At 36.8% G+C, this 19,145-nt stretch overlaps 1 protein-coding gene across 6 annotated transcripts in view; it reads right to left on the bottom strand.

Annotated features, from left to right (window-relative positions):
* Nucleotides 1-9,266: 9,266 nt before the first annotated feature.
* The window catches only part of DNAJC10 (DnaJ heat shock protein family (Hsp40) member C10), a 43,550-nt gene continuing 33,671 nt past the window's right edge, over nucleotides 9,267-19,145 (bottom strand). For all 6 annotated transcript variants that reach the window (XM_043995652.1, XM_043995651.1, XM_043995646.1 and 3 more), the window contains 2 exons: nucleotides 13,792-13,908; nucleotides 9,267-12,018 (listed from right to left, as the gene is read on the bottom strand). In XM_043995652.1, the coding sequence (XP_043851587.1) occupies nucleotides 12,007-12,018; nucleotides 13,792-13,908 (129 nt within the window). In that variant the 3' untranslated portion in view covers nucleotides 9,267-12,006. The remainder of the gene's footprint in view (nucleotides 12,019-13,791; nucleotides 13,909-19,145) is intronic.

Raw genomic sequence — 19,145 nt, forward strand, 5'->3', positions numbered from 1 at the left:
TAGTTAATATAGAGGGAGTTGAAGGAGCATGCTCAGATATTAGTGATCTGAGGTAAAACCTTGTACTGTCCCATGCTGGTTACATGGTTCTGTTAAGAACTTACTGTGGGGGCAGCTAGGTGGCACAGTGGATAAAGCACTGGCTCTGGATTCAGGAGTTTCTGAGTTCAAATCCGGCCTCAGACACTTGACACTTACTAGTCGTGTGACCCTGGGCAAGTCACTTAACCCCATTGCCCTGTAAAAAAAAAAAAAAAGAAAAACTTACTGTGTACATAGCAGTGTGTTGGGGTGGGGCAGGGAATGCAAAGATGAATAAGACAGATTACCTTTCTAGCAATGTGCATGTGCACACAAACATATATATTATATATATATATATATATATATATATATATAGAGAGAGAGAGAGAGAGAGAGAGAGAGAGAAATGGGGAAAACAGAGAGAAAGAGAGAGAGGAGAAAGAGAGAAATAAAATATAGATGAGGACATCTATGACATTTGGAACCTAGAAAAGTATTCAGTCATCACTTTGGGCAGAAAAATTCCAGTACTCTTTAATGGAAGGAATGATTATGCAAGTAGATCTAATCTTAATTAAACAATAATTACAAAAAAGAAAGGGATGCTCAGGACAGAATAAGCAACATTCTATTGTGGAATAAGTCCTTGGATGACATGAGCCAGTTAAAGTTATGGAAATTCTACTTTGGGACTGTGAAAAGTGATGATTGGGCCACTGATCTGCTACTTTTGCTCTTTGTTTTTCTGAGAGGTATCATTTCAAATCCACAGCTTCACACATGAGAGAAAACTAGCTTTTTTTTTTAATGTGGCCCATTACTCTTCTCAGTGTAACAGGATAAGTGTTCCTGCTCTTTATTTGTTTTGTTTTTGTTTGTTTGTTTTTAAAGGGCAATGAGGGTTAAGTGACTTGCCGGGGTCACACAGCTAGTAAGTGTTAAGTGTTAAGTGTCTGAGGTCGGATTTGAACTCAGGTACTCCTGACTCCAGGGCCGGTGCTCTATCCACTGTACCACCTAGCTGCCCCCATATGTTCCTGCTCTTTAGAACTGACTTTACTTCAGTCATGTTGGTTCCCCTGAACAGGGAGTTCATCCAGAAGAGAGTTTCTGAGAAGGGAAGTGAATGATAAAGGGAAAGGGGGGAAGTTCACCAGTTGTGCTATCAGTATGTCTAATCTGTCCATATGGAGGGGAGCTCCAGATGTATGCTGCACATTTGCAGACTTAGACCCAGTGATGCTCTTTTGAGGGACTTGACAGTGCATGCTTCCTATCTGAAATCAGACTCTGACCCAAAGAATGTGACACAGAGGAATGTACTATTCTCCTGTCATTTATTTTTTAAAAAAGACCATTTACATGAAATAAAATGTCCCATTTTTTTCTGATTTATCCAGCCTGATCAACAGATAGAAGATCAGAACACTTGAAGACTAGTAGGAAGAAGCCTCCTGGATTTTATGCTGGGATTTTTGAAAGCAGAAATTTTTGATTCTGATTGGTTAGACATTGTGATGGTTTTTTGCTAGTCCCAATTCAGGTTTAGTCATCTGGTAGAATAACAGTGAAGATTTTGCATGAGAATGAATGTTCAATAAATAATTAAAATTACTAAAACTTCAGGCAGCTTCTCCTCAATAAGTTAGTATGTTTGAAAAATGTCTTATAAATTGGAAAACGCATTCATGTGATCATGGAATGTTAGTGCTGTAAAGGGCTTGAGACATAATTTAACCCAATGGACTCTCTATAAACATATTTTAAAATGATATATTAATGTACATTTTAAATATATTTCAAAATATGTGTAAGGTGGATATGGGGGAGGGCTGTTTTTCCCATGTAGGTTATGTGTGTCCACATGGGTTAGTCTAGAACTGTCTTTCAGGGAGGCATGAATAGTGTGATAAAATAATAGAATTTGGGAGAGGCCCAGGGGTCCCACCTGATTGATGTAAGTATTGTTTGAATTGGGTGAGAACCAGAAACTGACTAAGTAGCTACTTAAGGGTGATTGGATAGTGTCCACACCTGGGTTGTGGTGGAGTACTACCGACACTAGCAAGAGACTACTCTCAACCAATCTGCTTGAAGGACCTCCCCTCTTGGGGAGGGAGAGAGGAACTAGGAAGTAAATGCTTGAAGATGGAAGCAGCCTCTTTTTGGTGAGGAATAGGCATGTGGCGGCAGACAGAAGGGCCTCTCTTTGTCGTTTGGGACATCAGCTTGGTGGCAGAATTTCACGTGGGCTGCTAGGAAAGGAAAGGTTTCTCTCTCTGGTTATACCGAATAGATCCAAGCTTTAATAAATCTTCAAAAGCCTAAATTCTTGTGTGATTTTAGCCAGCTTCCCCCCACCCCCACCCCAAGACTGTGTGTGGGGGGCAAATTAGAACCCACATTTAGATTTTATTTTATTTATTTATTAATTAATTTTTTTTTTTTTTTTAGTGAGGCAATGGGGGTTAAGTGACTTGCCCAGGGTCACACAGCTAGTAAGTGTCAAGTGTCTGAGGCCGGATTTGAACTCAGGTACTCCTGACTCCAGGGCTGGTGCTCTATCCACTGCGCCACCTAGCTGCCCCTCACATTTAGATTTTAAACACAATAGGCATCTATAGAGCCTGCTCCTCCAACCTGTCTCTAAGAGTGTCTTTGATAGAATTTACCCTGTGTCCCAAATTTTGAATGGATTCTACCCTTGTCCTCCCAGACTCATATCCTTCCTATTTCCTGTGTAAATACATCTCTGGGTCTATAGTCTCCCACCATTTTGGATGCCAGTTGCCTTTAGAAGCTCTGATTTTCCTTCTCCTGAAGCAAGATGTTATCAATACAAGAAAAACATTTTAGCACAGGAAGTTGTCTCCTATGCAACAGCTCCCCTCAGATTAGACCTATAACAAGATTCTCATCTAAAGGCATATGTTTCTTCTCCATGGGAGATATTCTTTGTTTTCATTATATTTACCTTCTAGCTGTTCCCTTTGCATAACATTCCATCTCCCTGCTCATTTGGTACATTCATATATGTGGTCTCTGATGTTTAGGAAGTGGAAGGGATTTTGTTCCTTCCCATCATTAGGCAGAAGATAACAGAGGGTAAGAAAGTACAAGCCTTGAGAGGCTTTGGCATTGTTTCTCAATGTCACCTCATGTGCCCTGCTGGTGAGAAAACTCATGCAACTACAACACCCTTTTTTCCTTGCTTCTTTAAGGCTGCCACCTGTGGCTGGTTGGAGAGTGCCGGTTATTAGCTGAACTAAAGTATAAATTTATCATCTACTCTCAAGGTGGCTAGGTGGTGCAATAGTGCACAGAATGCTGGGTCTAGAAGCCCTGAGTTTAAATCCAGTCTCAAACATACTAGCTGTGTGATCCTGGGCAAGCCACTTAACCTCTTTTGTCTCAGTTTTCTCAGATGTAAAATGGAGATAATAATAGCACCTACCTTCCAGGTGAGGAGGGTCAAATGAGATAATATTTTTAAAAATAATATTTGTTTTTGTCCAAATGCATGTAAAAAGATTTTTTAATATTCTTTAAAAAAAATTGAGTTCCAAATTCTTTCCCTACTTTCCTCCACTCCCCCCTTCCTGAGATGGCAAGCAATTTGATATGGGTTATACTTGGACAGTCATGCAAACCATAGTGGTATTGTGAAAGAAAAAAACCCCACAAAAAATAAAGTGAAAAAAATATTATGCTTTGATATGATTCAGACTCCATCAGTTCTTTCTTTGCATGTGGATACCATTTTTCATCATGAGTCTTTTGGAATTGTCTTGGATTGTTGTTTTGCTGAGAAGAGTTGTCATTTACAGATAATCATTGTAAGATATTGATGTTACTGTGTACAATGTTCTCAGTTCTGCTCGCTTCACTTTGCATCAGTCCATGTAAGTCTTTCTAGGTTTTTCTGAAAGCATCCTGCTCATCATTTCTTATAGTACAATAGTATTGCATTACAATCATATACTACAACTTATTTAGCCATCCCCCAATTGATGGGCAACCCTTCAATTTCCAACTCCTTGCCATCATATAAAGAGACACTATGACTATCTTTGTACATATAGGTCCTTCCCCCCTCTCCCATTTTTTTCTTTATCTCATTGGGATACAGATCTGGTAGTGGTATTGTTGGATCAAAGGGTATGCACAGTTTTATTACCCTTTGGGCATAGTTCTAAATTGCTCTCCACATGAGATAATAATTGTAAAGCACTTAGCACAGTGCCTGGACCATGGTAAATTCTATATGTTAGCTATTATTGTTATTATTACTGGTCATGTCTAAAATGAATTTATCGCTATCTACCTATAATATATACATATATGTATATATATATGTGTGTGTATGTATGTATGTGTATATATATATGTATATATATATGTGTGTGTGTATATATATATATATATTAGGGCTGGTGAAACACTAATTAGATTTATACTCATTAATGCATGCAATCAAACTTCACTGACTAACAATAAAAACATCCACCCTTCTAGGAACAAACCACCAACCTGATTCCTAGAGGTTCCAATAGTGCTCATGACAATGCTCCCTCTATGTTCAGGTCATTTGTCCCCTCTGAAGTGGCATTCTGGTAAGTTTCCTTCAGTATGTGCTGCTTTGGGGTGAACATCTAAGCCTCAAATCCCAGAGTGTGGGGAACACGGGAGTGTCTTAGTAGCAACCTAGGGTGGTGGATGGGGCTTTTGGTAGGTTATTACGGTTCTGGCTAAGAGCATTTTACAAGTTACATCTAAGTTCTGTTTGGTGATTATTATAAGCTTATGATTGAAGAAAATTATCAATCAAAGTTAACATCATTGCAAGTATTTATCAGGGTTGGTTTTTGTTTTGTTTTGTTTTGACCAGATTTGGGAACACATACCTCATCTGTAGTTGTTTCCTAAATCTCACAAATATACACATCATTAGTAGTTGTTTATCAAATCTGGGCGGGGGGCACACATGGCCAAATGGTACCACCCAAATGCTGATCTTGTTACAGAAAAACATCATACGTAACATGGAGGTACCATTCCATTGTTTGCTGGTCTCTGGGGCTGATATCCTCTTGTTTACTTTCCTACCAAGGACAGAGAGATGGTATTCTTTGCTTTAATCTCTTGCCTGGCCTGTTTAAAGGGATAGGAGAGAGATGCCATTCCATCAGCTCCCCAACACTGGTCTCATTACCTGAACTGCTTGACACACTAAGGGTTCAAATCCAGCATTAGGGGGACAGCTAGATGGCACAGTGGTTAAAGCGCTGGCCATGGATTCAGGAGTACCTGAGTTCAAATCCAGCCTCAGACACTTGACACTTACTAGCTGTGTGACCCTGGGCAAGTCATTTAACTCCCGTTGCCCCACAAAAAAACCCCAAAAAACAAAAAACCAAACAAACAAAAAAATCCAGCATTAGACACTTAGTAGCTGTATGATTCTTTACTTAACCTCTGTTTGCCTCAGTTTCCTCCTGTGTCATTTGAAATATTAGGGGCCAACCTGTCTCTGTTCTAAATTATTGGTGAACTCTGCTGGGGTTTCTAAGATATTTTGCTACTTATAAATTAACGGCTATTGCACCTGTTTTGGGCATTAAGCATTTATTAAATTATATTAAATGTTAGTAAAGAGTTGACTGCATGTCTGCCTGACTTCCTTACTAGTTACATACCTAGCACATTTTTCCAAGTGGGAGAGGAGAGTGCATGGCTACCTCAAATGGGTACCCAGCACAAGAGAGAGTGAGAAAACACAAGCCTTCTGTCATTCACCCCAGTTCCCCCTTCCCTAGGGGTGGCTTACACACTGCTCAAAGCTAATTGGCTAGCATCATTCAACTCCATTCATTGACATGACTGGGGGGAGGGGTGGTCCATATTAAAATGAACTGTACCTTGCTAACCTCAGGGTCTAGTGAAAGACAGACCTTCTGAGGGCTAAGGCTTTCAGGTAGGTGTGGTTTCTATTGTCTCTATTAAGTTAGTCTGATTTCTATTTCTATTGATCCATTCATGGGCTGGTCCCAAAAGAGATTAGCTAAAGCCTTTAAGTGGGGGGTGGGGGGTCCCTGTGTCCCCAAAAAGTCCATTATTAATAATTTTCTCACACTCAACTGTAAAATGGAGGTACCATCTATTTTGTAGGGTTGTTGTCTCAAATTAGATAATATTTGTAAAGCTCCTGGCACATAGTATGTGCTATATAAGTGTTCATTCCTTTCCCTTCTCTACAGGCTGGTTTCCAATCATTCAACTGCAAAGTTACTAATTATCTCTTAATTTGCCAACCTAATGGTTTTTTAAAAATTATAATTCTTGACATCTCTGTAGCATTTGACCCTGTAAATTACCCTACTCTTTTATACTCTTTTTTCTCGCTTTTCTTGATACTACTCTGTCTTGGTTCTCCTCCTATCTATATGACCACTCTGTCTCTTTTGCTAGATTTTCATCCAGGTCATACCCATTAACCCTGGGTGACACAGAGGGCTTTGTCCTTGGTCATCCTTTTTTCCTCCTATACTCTTTCAGTTGATCTCATTAGATCTCAGAGATTCAATTATCATCCCTATTTGGATGATTCTTAACTTGACTTTTCCAGCTCTAACCTCTCTGCTGATCTCCGGTCCTACATCTCTGTCTGTTGGACATCTTAAACTAGAAGTCCCAATTACTGTTGTTCGATCACTTCAACTGTGTCTGAATCTTTGTGGTCCCATTTGGGGTTTTCTTGGCAAAGATACTAGAATGGTTTGCCATCTTTTTCTCTGGCTTATTTTACAAATGAGGAACTTAGGGTAACAGGGTTAAGTGACTTGTCTAGGGTCACACAGGTAGTGACTGAGGCTAGAATTGAACTAAGGAAAATGAGTCTTTCTGACACTATGCACTGTGCCACCAAAGTGCCCCATGGAAGTCCCATAGACATCTTAAAGTCAGTATGTTCAAAGCTAAACTAATTTTCCACACCCTAGCCCTCACCCTGCCCCAAACCCTTTCTCTTCCTAACTTCACTATTATCAAGATTACCCCATTCTTCCAGACACCCAGGCTCCCAATTTAGGTATCATCATCGATTCTTCATTCTTATCTCCCTTTCCCCCATATTCAATCTGTTGCCAAGGCCTGAGGATTTTATCTTCATAACATTTCTTGCATGTGCTTCCTTCTCTTCTCTGAGATCACCAACACTTTGGTACAGGCCTTTATCACCTCATACCTAAACTACTGCAATAGCTGGCTGGCTGGTCGGTCTTCTGCCTTGTCTTTCCTCAATTCAGTCTATTGTCCTCTTGACCACAAAAATCATCTTCCTAAAGCACAGGTCTGACCATGTAACCCACCTCTACTAAAAAAAAAAAAAATCTCGGCTTTCCTATCACTTTCAGGATCAAATATAAACTCTTCTTACTTGATATTCAGCCCTTCATAACCTGACCCCTTTCTGTCATCTTATACTTTAATTCTCCATTACCCCAACCTTTGGCCTGGATCAACTCTTTGATCTAGTGATTCAGACCTCAATCCATTCTTAAACTTGGACATTTTCACTGACCATCCTCCTTGCTTAGAATTCTCTTCCTCATCTCTACCTCTGGCTTCTTTAAAGTCCCAGATAAAAACCCACCTTCTATAGGAAACCTTTCCCAATCTCCCTAAATTTCAGTGCCTTCTTTTTGTAGATTATCTATTTTCCCTTTATGTAGTATGTATCAAATTTACCTACCGTTTTGTACATAGTTCTCTCCCCATTAGACTGTGAGTTTCTTAAAAAAAGGAACTTTTTACCTTTCTTTGTACCCTAGAATTCAGCACAGTGCCCGGAATAGAGCAAGCATTTACTATTTGACTCACTAGTCACAAAACGGAGTTGTTTGTACTGTTAATTTATTAATTCCCACCAAGAGGATGTAGGTAAACTTTTTAACTTTGCTATAGTTGATTCTCCTCCTTTCTCTCCAGGGTAGCTGAGCCAATCAAATCATCTACCTCCACACACACTTATCCTCAGACAGATGTGAATGGATCAATAAAAACCAGGCCCAGAAAAGGTCTTCAGTCCTCCCAAAAGGTGCTAAAGGCCTATCCATACCATCTAGAAGAAGACATGGAAGCCTTAGTAAAAGACAGTGAAAGTCCCAAAGGTTCATCTCTAATAGTTCCATCAAATGAAGCTCCTGTGATCAACCATTTACACAAGAAAAGGCAGATACTTCAAAGAACCATGTCAAGATTTTCCAGACTTTTGAACTTGATTCCCATGGGAAATAATATAGTTATCTTTTTTCTGATAATAATAATACTTAGGAGAATCTGTCCCATTTTCTAAGCACCTTCAGGGAATAGCTATTAACTTTATGTATTTTACTTTAAAAAAATTTGGAATGCAAATAAAAAGTACCACTTTCATACCCATCAGAATGACGATGATAGAAAAATGATAAATGTTTGAGATGTGGGAAAATAGGTACACTAATGCACTGTTGGTTGAAATGTGAACTATTCCAACCATTCTGAACACCAATTATTTGGAACTAGTCTTAAAAGCTATTAAAATGTGTATTGCCTTTGCCTTAAGCAGTACTATTGCTATGTCTATACCCCAAAATGATTAGATGGGACCCATATCTACAAAAGTAGTTCTTTTTGTGGTGGCAAAGAATTGGAAACTGAGATGATGCCCATCCTATGGGGAATGGATAAATAAGTTATGGTATATGATTGTGATGGGATGCTATTGTGTTGTAAGAATTCATAAAGGTGATGGTTTCAGAAAAACTTGGGAAGACTTAAATGAACTGATGCATTGTAGTGAGCACAATCAGGAGAACAATTTATACAGTAATAGCATATTATGATTAACTGTGAATGATCAAGTAACCCTGATCAATACAATGAATCACTACAGTTCCAAAGGACTCATATTGAAAAATACTATCCACCTCCAGATAAGAATCGATAGACTTAAAGTGTAGGAGCATATTTTTTCCCCTCTTTTTCTTGACCCCCCCATATGGTTTTTACAGAAATTTGTTTTTTATTACTTCATATTTGTAATGGGTTTTGCACTTTTTGCCTTCACAATGGGTGGGGGAGTGGTGGTGGGTGGAGAGAATTTGGAACTGAAAATAAAATTTAATAAGAAATGTAATTGGGAAAAGTTTAACAAAATAGAGTAAAACATAATAAAATGCAAAGTTATTCACACAAAAACATTTTATTTTTATCATAATCACACATTTTTGAACCAAAAGTATATAAAAAGACCAAAAAATTCTGGGAAATTGGCAATGGGTTAATATCAACTGTAACAAAAACCAACCAATTATTTAATTTTAACTAGATGCATTATTTCAAATTCAGCCTGTGATGGATAATTAACACTGAGGAAAACAATCTGAGCTATATGACTTATTAGCACTCAAATCCTGCTACCATAACAGAATGAAGTTTGGTTCATAGGAATAAATTTCAGGTACCCTAAGTAGAACTTAAGATGTTGACCACAGAAATAGCATTTCTCATTAATGACTAATGCTGCTACCAGGAAGAGAGTACATAAGTACATACTTCTGGAAGTGAAAAATCTTTAGTTCTATCAGTTCTTGGGAAGACTATTATAATATTGGTTATCATTTTTTTTAATTGGCAATAAGCAGTCCTGAGATACAAGTGGTGTAGTTTTTAAGAATCTGTAGCTTAGCCCTACAGAGTTTTGGGGATAGTTCTGACATACTAATAGGCCAAACAATGATGCTCTTTATTTTCTTTTCTTTTAGCTTCCCCATAAATTATTGGGGAAATTATTGAGTAAAAAAGTTATTACCTTAAATGTGGGTCACAGATTTCCCTCTGTGTATAGCCCCTTCAGGACTCTGAGAATGTAGAGTATGTCCAATTTTAAAAATTCTTCTGTAGCCCCATCAGTGCTAAAGGTTTAATAGATTCAATAAATACTAAATGAATGAATGAATTCTTTAGGTAATCCATATTCAGAAGTACTGCAATAATGAGTTAGTTGTGCAAATTTCTACCTTAGTCTCATAAATGAAAGTTGCTCACTATGGGGCTGATCATCTATTCAAACTGTCACTGTTAAATGAATATTAATAGTGATGACTGTCCCAAAGTTATTGAACAGCTATATACATCTATGATTGGTTTCCAGAGTATGTAATTTAGAAATTATGCCAGAAAGGCATTGAATGAGGTCATCATTAAAGAAAAAAATTCTAACAATCAGAAAAAATAAAACAGTTGTGATTCTTTGGGTATATTACAGCTGTGCGAGGATGTTCTTGAATCTTGTCTCCTTTCCACTTATTACCAATGTCATTATGAACAAGTTAACTTCTCATTTCGTTATCTGCAAATTGCTTCATTGGGTTTTTCTGATTATCAAATGAAAATGTATGTCAAGCACAAATGTATTATTATTACTGAGGAAAACACCTTTGGAATTAGGGATTGAGAACAGGATAGGGCTAAAATAGTAAAAACAAAAACTTAATAATAATAGCTGACATGTATACAGTACTTTGGAATTTGAAAATGTTTTTATAAATGTGATCTCACTTGAGCATTGCAACTTTGTATCATAGGTAGTAAAGCACTTTATAGATAAGGAAGGTAGGAATAACCTCATAGAGGTTAAGTGGCTTGCTGGTGGTGGTCATGTAGCTAAGGAGTGCCATAGGCAAGATTTGAACCCAAGTCTTCCTGACTCCAAGTTCAACACTCTCCATTATACTGACTCTGAAACTATGCTGAGACATCTCCTGATAGTGTCAGAACAGCTGAGAGACAATTCCCTTTAATAAAACCAGAGTTTTATCATTCCATATAATCTTATATTGGAGACATAGATCTTACTCACACTGTATTTGGTGTTAACTGTTCTTTTAAAAGTGCTTTTAATCCCAGATAGTTCAGTGGTTATACCCTTTCTTCTCCTTGTTTATCCACTTAATTTTCTTATAAAAATAATCTCAATTATTGTTATTAGTAATACTAATCTGAATAAACACTATTTTCTGGTAGAAAATTAATAGCCAATGAAAAATTAGTTGTAATAGCATTGTAAGCAGTGAGGAAAACAAACCTGGAAAGTGATTTTTGCAATCCAAAGAAATGTCTGACAAAATGGGACTATTAAGTATTGGAAATACTCTATGATATAAAATAATAGCATAAAGTATTCAATGGATAAATATACAAATCCAGTGAAATGCTTCAAATTCAACTGCATACATCATACTTAAAGTTTGATGATATCATAAAATAAACTTTAAAACACATGTATATTTTGAACACCTGATTAAATAAATTGTTTAGCAACAGTTCTTTGGCCAAACAAGTAATACAACTTATCTTGGATGTTCTGGATCATAAAACAACCCATGAAATCATTTTGCTTTTGGGAGACGAGCAAATCTTTCATGCAAACTATTTTTCCCAAGTGAGGAAAAAAAAAATTCCTTATCCTTTAGAAGGATGGAGATGAAATAATTCAGGATCTCTTCACTTTAAAGAGCCTGGTTATTAAACAGAATGATCTCATGAAAATGGCATTTCTGCATATTTAAAGTCAGGCAGGCTGAGTAGTTTTTCATATGGAGTTTATGGGTAGGGATAGAGTTCTGAAGAACAGAGAGTGCTTGAAAAATCACAAAACTCCATCTGATTCCAGTTCTAAACTTGATCATAAGATTAAAGGGAACCCTTTTGTGTATTTCTGGAATAATGTAGGTGGAGTAGAGTCCAATCTCATGTCTGGAGTTCCCCTACCACAAAAATTGAAGCCTTCTGCACCAAATATGTACAGAATTCAGGAAGCACAACCATGAGTCCAAAATAATGTTCATTTATTCCTGCTATGAATGTAATATAACATTCTAAGTATGAAGCCTTCTGATGTCACAAAACTTTTTTTTTTTTTGCTCCATCTTCAAGTTCACTTTAGAGTTCATCCTATTAAAACAAAGGACAGAGAAACAGAAAGGAAAATTCATAATACAAAAAGCAATTAGGCTACTATAAACAATTCAACCTTTTAAACTTTCAAAATTATTCCCCAATGCAACCTTTTTACTAAATATAAATAATATCAGTTGTAGAATTATAGAATTTCAAATTGTTAATGAAATCATACTTTTCCCTTAACTTAATTCAAGTCCTTGTACTGCCTCTTTATACTTGATAAGAGTACATTTAAAATGTATTTAATATGGTACATATACAATCTTATAATACGTTTTGAGACAACTGTAATGAAACTTCCATTGAAGTCCTATTCTTGTGCCCAGCATGGCATTAAGATGACTTGTATTCTCCAAGGTTTAACTACAAGAGAACACAGTGAAAATAGGTCCTATAAAACAGGAAAGGCCGAGGGTATGAGCAGCCCACTTTTCCATTGTTCACAAAAGAACCTAGCTAAGTTTTGAACAGCACATCATCAGCTTGGCCCCAGGATGATGAATTTTTTGACCACAGTAACTCTAAAAAACTATGTACTAAATCAGTTATAAAGTGATCTGTCAAAAAAGGAAAATAGAATGATGAAATCACAAGTCCCTAATAAAATGATAAAGTAACACCATCATGATGGAAGGAAAGTACTTTCTTGACCACTGAAACCATGGAGATTTAAAATTATAACCACCACCCCATCTTTCAAATTTAGAATAATATATAATGTTGGTAACTTGGTCATAAAAATCTATTTCAATGCCAACACTAAAAATAGGAAAAAAAAATTAACTTCTCCATGAAGAGACTAGAAGTTGCAATGCTTGATGAAAAGAAAAAGAGACAGTGAGATGTACAATACAGATCTGTGATAAAGTTTTGTAATTAGAATATGATAGAGTGTACAATGACTCCAGTGCATTTATATTCCAGTTAAATTTGCTTTATATATATAAACAAAGAATAAATGGTTAATGATTGAGAGCTACAATTGGGTATCCTCCTCCCCTCCCCCCAATGATGGTTTGGGATAGCTTTCTCAGTATTTTAGAATAAAAAGGGTTTGATTATGGAATACTTCTCAAATGGAAATTCTACAGTATTTTGGTTTTTTAGATAGTTTTACTTATTTTACTATGAAACTTGTGTAACATTGTAAGAAATGAAAATTTCTCGAGAAAATTTCAAAGTTTTATCCAGAAATCAACCAGTGTGGGAAATTTCTCTTAGAGATTTACCCAGGCCAAGATTTAATCAGATGGTGAAAGAAATTCTAAGTTTGAGCTAATGGGTATATTCCTGCTTACTGTGTTTGCTCAGACAGGTCCTGGGAAAATGTTGATTCTCACTACTATTAAGACAGGTGATACAGAAATTGATCTCTCTTTGACCAAGAGGAGTGACCTAAGTCACGTACACCAAGACAGCCCATCTCCCATTTGATTAACCAAAGATGATTAAGCATTCCTCGAGAATACCTTCTCTTTGGAGGGCAAATAAGCTATGATCACACCACCATTAGGGGTCTTTGGTCAGAGAGAGACAGCCAAATGAGCATTCTTTTATTAATAACTTGAGGCCTTTTTTGGGGGGGTGGAGGGTGGGCCAATGAGGGTCACACAGCTAGTGTCAAGTGTCTGAGTATGGACTTTATTTAAAAAATGATTAAATTACCCAGAAACTATGTTTCTCATATTTTTATTCATCACATTTAGCAAAATTTCTTACAGATGACAGCTTTTATCATCTTCAGTAATTGCATTTATTTCTTACCTTGTTTCTAGATTTCTCCCTCTGTGTTTTACTCTGTAGCGCTTTCAATTTTTCATCTAATAGGTCAGCAATACTTTTTGCATCTCTGACATCTATTTGCTTGCCAAGAATATTTTTCTGCAATTGAAAGACAATGACTTAATTATCTTTTTTTATGTATGAAAATATGACACTTAGGGACAAAAAAAAGAGTAGTTGCCAAACTATGAATGGGTTGTATTTGAAAAGTTTGTTTCTTAAGTCAATTTTTTGAAAATAAAAAAGCATTTACCCACAAAAACAATGTTATAAATGGTCATAAGGTCTTTAGGATAACCCACAAAAGGCTGATATTTAGACTTACTGCCAAGATAGCTTCCTAAAAAAAAAAGGTGATTGGTCTGAAGTTACATTAGACCAAATAATGATTAGAAATCCATTGAGAAACTAGAGTAAATTATTTCTTCATTAATTCAATTCAGTAAACATGTATTAAGCACTTGCTTTGTGCCAGGCACTATGCTAAGCCCTAAGGATACAAAAAGCAGCAAAAAATAGTCCTTGCCCTCATGGAGCTTACAATCTAACGGGGGGAGACAATATATAAACACATTCTAGAAAATATAAAGTAAGCTATAAACAGGATAAATAGGAAATAATTAACAGAGGGAAGGTACTAGAATTAAGGGATTTGGGGAAGGCTTCCTGTAGGAGGTGGGATTCTAGTTGGGACTTAAAGAAAGTCAGGTCAGTAGTTGGAGTGGAGAAGGGAGAGCATTCCAGGCATGGGGGATAGCCAGAAAGCCAGTGTCAGTGGAGAGGAAGGAGCTAGATTATGAAGGGTGGCTCTGAAGGCCAAACAGAGCATTTTCTATTTGCTCCTGGAGATAACAGAAAGCTACTAGAGTTTATTGATTAGACCTTTGTTTTAAGAAAATCAAATAACTGAACAAAAAGTCAGCCAGAATAGGAAAGGGAGGTTCTTAAAGAAAGTACAAACAGAGCCAGACACAAAACACCCATGTGGCCTATAAGTCTGTATCCAGAGCAGCAAGAAAGGAGGGCTCCCTTGAGAAAGTTCTAGGGTGGCCAGAAAACCTCATGGTGGAGAAGTCCTAAGGTACAGGAACAAACAATGTGGTGCCTCAGTGCTCAGACCCAGAATGTCACAGCTCAGGCTCAGTGATTTTGAAGTCCCTAACACTCTGCTTGGATTTGGCAGAGAGAGGAACCAATACACTGAACCACAAAGATTGGGGGTGGAGTGGGAGGGACATCCCTCTTGGGAGGTGGAGATTAGTGTGAGGAAGCAGGAGATCCAGGGTAAGACCAAGGAGGGATGGCCACCACACCCAAAAGCATAGTGTGTATAAGTAGAGAGAGTATGTGTGTATGAAAATCCTGGCCCTGGCACAAAGCCCAGATTCAGAAACCAAGAAAATATCAAACACTCACCATTTAAAAAAAATTGCTCTAAATGTAAACAGAAACTCAAAGGGAAAAAAATTCCCTTATTACTACATGAATACTTAAGAACTACTAAAGAGAATAAAAAATGAAATAAGAATTTCTTTTTTTTTTTTTTTGTGAGGCAATTGGGGTTAAGTGACTTGCCCAGGGTCACACAGCTAGTAAGTATCAAGCATCTGAGGCCAGATTTGAACTCAGGTCCTCCTGACTCCAGGGCCGGTGCTCTATCCACTGCGCCACCTAGCTGCCCCTTTTTGAGGAAAGAACTAGAAAGTGAATAAGAAACTGAGAAGAGTAAGTGGTAAAACCTTACCCAAGAAATGGACTCCCTGAAAACAAGAATAGACCAAACAGAGATAAATGATTCCATTATAGAGCAAGAAATAATAGAATAAAATAAAAAGATTAAAAAAAAGTTGATATAAAAAAATAACTGACCTGGGAAACAGGTCAAGGAGACAAGGAGAGACAGTTTAATTTAATTTAACTGGACTTCCTGAAAATCATGATTAAACAAAGAAAAGCATGAACACTATATTTCAAGAAAGCATAAATGAAAACTCTCCAGATCTCTTAGACTCAGAAGCCAAAGTAAAGACAGATGCCACTGATCACCTCCTTTAATTTCTTATTTTACACACACACACACACACACACACACATACACACACACACACACACACACACTTTTTTTTGGGGGGGGGGGTGTAGGGCAATGAGGGTTAAGTGACTTGCCCAATGTCACACGGCTAGTAAGTGTAAAGTGTCTTAGGCTGCATTCAAACTCAGGTCCTCCTGAATCCAAGGCCGGTGCTTTATCCACTGCACCACCTAGCTGCCCCAACTGATCACCTCCTAAAAGGAACCCCAAAAGGAAAAATCCTAGGAATGGCATAGCCAAAATCTAGAGTTTGTATGTCAAAGAAAAAAATACTGCAGCATCTAGAAAGGAGGAACTCAAGTACCCAAGGAACCATTTAGAAGACCTAACAGCTTCTACCATGAGTGTGTGAAGGCTTGAGATACTATCTTCCAAAAGGCAAGAGATAAGCTTACAACAAGAATAACTTACCCTGAAAAGCAGACTATAATCCTACATGAGGAAAAATGAATCTCTAGTGGAACAGAGGACTTTTAAGCATTTTTAATAAAAGGACCAGAGCTGAATAGCAAGTTTGGAATATAAACACAAGAACTGAGAAACCTAAGAAGGTTATTTGAACCACTGGAAGGAGTTGTATGATGATGTAATGATAACATTTTAATAGAAGAATGATCAAGTATCCCTTTAGAACCTTCCCGTTTTAAAAGGGCAGTAAGGGAGATAAATAAGAAAAACAGGACTTATGGGTATATTGATTCTATTTTGTGAGTTAGAAGAGGGTAAAAGTAATAACCAGAAGAAAAAGGAAGAAAAAAGCAGTAGAATTTGCTATTTCTTATAATTGGGACATATGAGAATAAGAGTATACACACAAGGAGAAAGAAGTAGGGGAAGTGGACATCAGATGAACCTCACTCTTATCTGAAATGGACAAAGAAGGGCTGAACACACAAAGGTACATGTATGCGCATGGGTGTGTGTGTGCATGGACACATGGACACACCCACCCACATGCCCTACCTATATAGAAACAGCAAACTCAACAAGAAAAAAAGATGGGGAGAGAAGAGGGATTTAAGAATGAAAACAATAGTGGCAGAAGAAACCTCTATAAGCAAAACACACTTTCTGATCCCAAAGGGAGGATTAAAAGGGGGAAAAAGATCCCTTAGATCACTGCTTAGATAATGATAATGCAGGGGCTAACATTCTAACAGGAAAAGATGGAACAAGTGTTTCTTACAGTGATGAAATCACACATCTGGTTTAAAAAAATAAGCACAAATATACTGATTCTACACAAAGAATGAACTGGTGAATAGTTTAACTTTCATATATGTGTGTGAATAAAATGGAATATGACAAATGACAAAAAGACAATTTCAGAAAATTGTGGGTAGTATGAAGCAATGCAGAGTGAAGTGGACACAAAAGAACCAGGAGAACAATTTATAACAGGACAGCAACGTTTTAAAGAAAAACTGTGAAAAATGATTCAGAAGGAAGCATATCTAGTAGGGTAGCTTCATAAGTAATATGTAATTGTTTTTTTAAAAAGTGGTATATGAAATGGAGATTTCATGGTTTTATAGGGCATCTTTTTGTATTCTGCATATACAGAAATATTCTTTTTTAGGTGCTTAAGTTCAGAATAAAAAATAATTGAATAAGCAGTTATATTTACTATTTGCCATTTAAAATATGGGAACAGACCACTGAAAGTAGTTAGTATGAAAGACAGGATCTGAACACAACGTCTCCGAATCCCAAGTCAGTGCTCTTATTAAACAGATGCAGAAAAAGAGGAAGATATTAATTTGGGCTCATCAGCTACTTTAGAAGAGTAAAAAGTCAAACAAGATTAGAGTTGGCAGCTGGGCTTTTTTGGGAAAAGATACTCAAGTGGCTTGTCATTTCCTTTTCCAGCTCATTTTCCAGATGAAGCAACTGAAGCTAATAGATGGTACTGATACAGGTGGACTGACTATAGGTCAGAGTCAATGAACTGCAGTGACACCTCCAGATTTATTCCCATACCCCTCAGAATTAACTAGAGCCAATGGAATTAGGAAGTGATATTTTTGTTTAGGTGTGGAGATGGGTGGGGTAGGAAAAAGTATGGGAGGTGATGGAAGGAAATTTCACATTATATCTTTCAAAGCCAAATAGAAACGAATTACTAAATTATATTTTAAGGATAGAATTCATCCTATCTGCAAAGTTGGTTTAAACAAAGCTTGAATGAAAGAGGTCAGGTGGTCTAGTCCTACAAGACATTTACCCACTCTCATCATTCATTTTTAACCAAGTCTGTGCATGTATGTTTGTATTTTGCTGGGGTTGGGGAAGGTGGGGAGGAGGATGTAAAAGGTATTTGTAATTTAGGAACTATATATCAGAATTCTATTGAAAAAACCTAGCTATTTGTCAAGTCTAGATTAAATAAAACCAGTTGTCCATTTTACCTTAAGCTTTTTAAAAATTAAAAGCTTAGAATAAAATTTCTACAAAATAAAAAGCTTAGATAAAATTTAGATTTATTAATTTGAATGCACAACTTATATGACTAATGTTGAAGATTCAAGTTGTGCTTAGAAAAGTGTTACTGAGAAAAGTGAAATTTCCATTTGTTCTTAAAAATCATATATTCTAGGGGCAGCTAGGTGGTGCAGTGGATAGAGTACCAGCCCTGGATTCAAGAGGACCTGAGTTCAAATCCAGCCTCAGACACTTTACACTTACTAGCTGTGTGACCCTAGGTAAGTCACTTAACCCCAACTGCCTCACCTATATATATATATATATATATATATATATATATATATATATATATATATAAATATTTGATGATTATACTGTCCTTTTGTCAGAAGAAATTCTTATAAAGTGCTTATTTAGCTAACTCTGAGGACTCAGTTTATGAGGTAATTTGTTCGAAGAATCTTGACAGGAAGATAAGAAAAAACATAGCAGTAATATAAACCTGCTATTCAGAATAGCATCATGCTTTTTAGCATGAAAAATGATGTGGGTCTTGTAATTTTGAACTTGTCTTACAGGCTATATTGTTCCCATTTCTATAAATTTTAAGATCTCTAAATAAATAAGCAGTACCCTAATTAAATATTTAAAAAAATATTTCCCAAAGGGGCAACATTTGCTGTTTCTTCCTAGGCTGACATGGAAGCATTACTACTTTTATACATGACTCCTGTGGTCAGTTACACATTCATCTAACAATAATACTGTCTAAATCAATGGTAAACAATTATTCCTAGCTTTATATGCCAGATGGAAATTT

Source organism: Dromiciops gliroides, chromosome 3 (assembly GCF_019393635.1).
Source record: "Dromiciops gliroides isolate mDroGli1 chromosome 3, mDroGli1.pri, whole genome shotgun sequence".
NCBI lineage: Eukaryota > Metazoa > Chordata > Mammalia > Microbiotheria > Microbiotheriidae > Dromiciops > Dromiciops gliroides.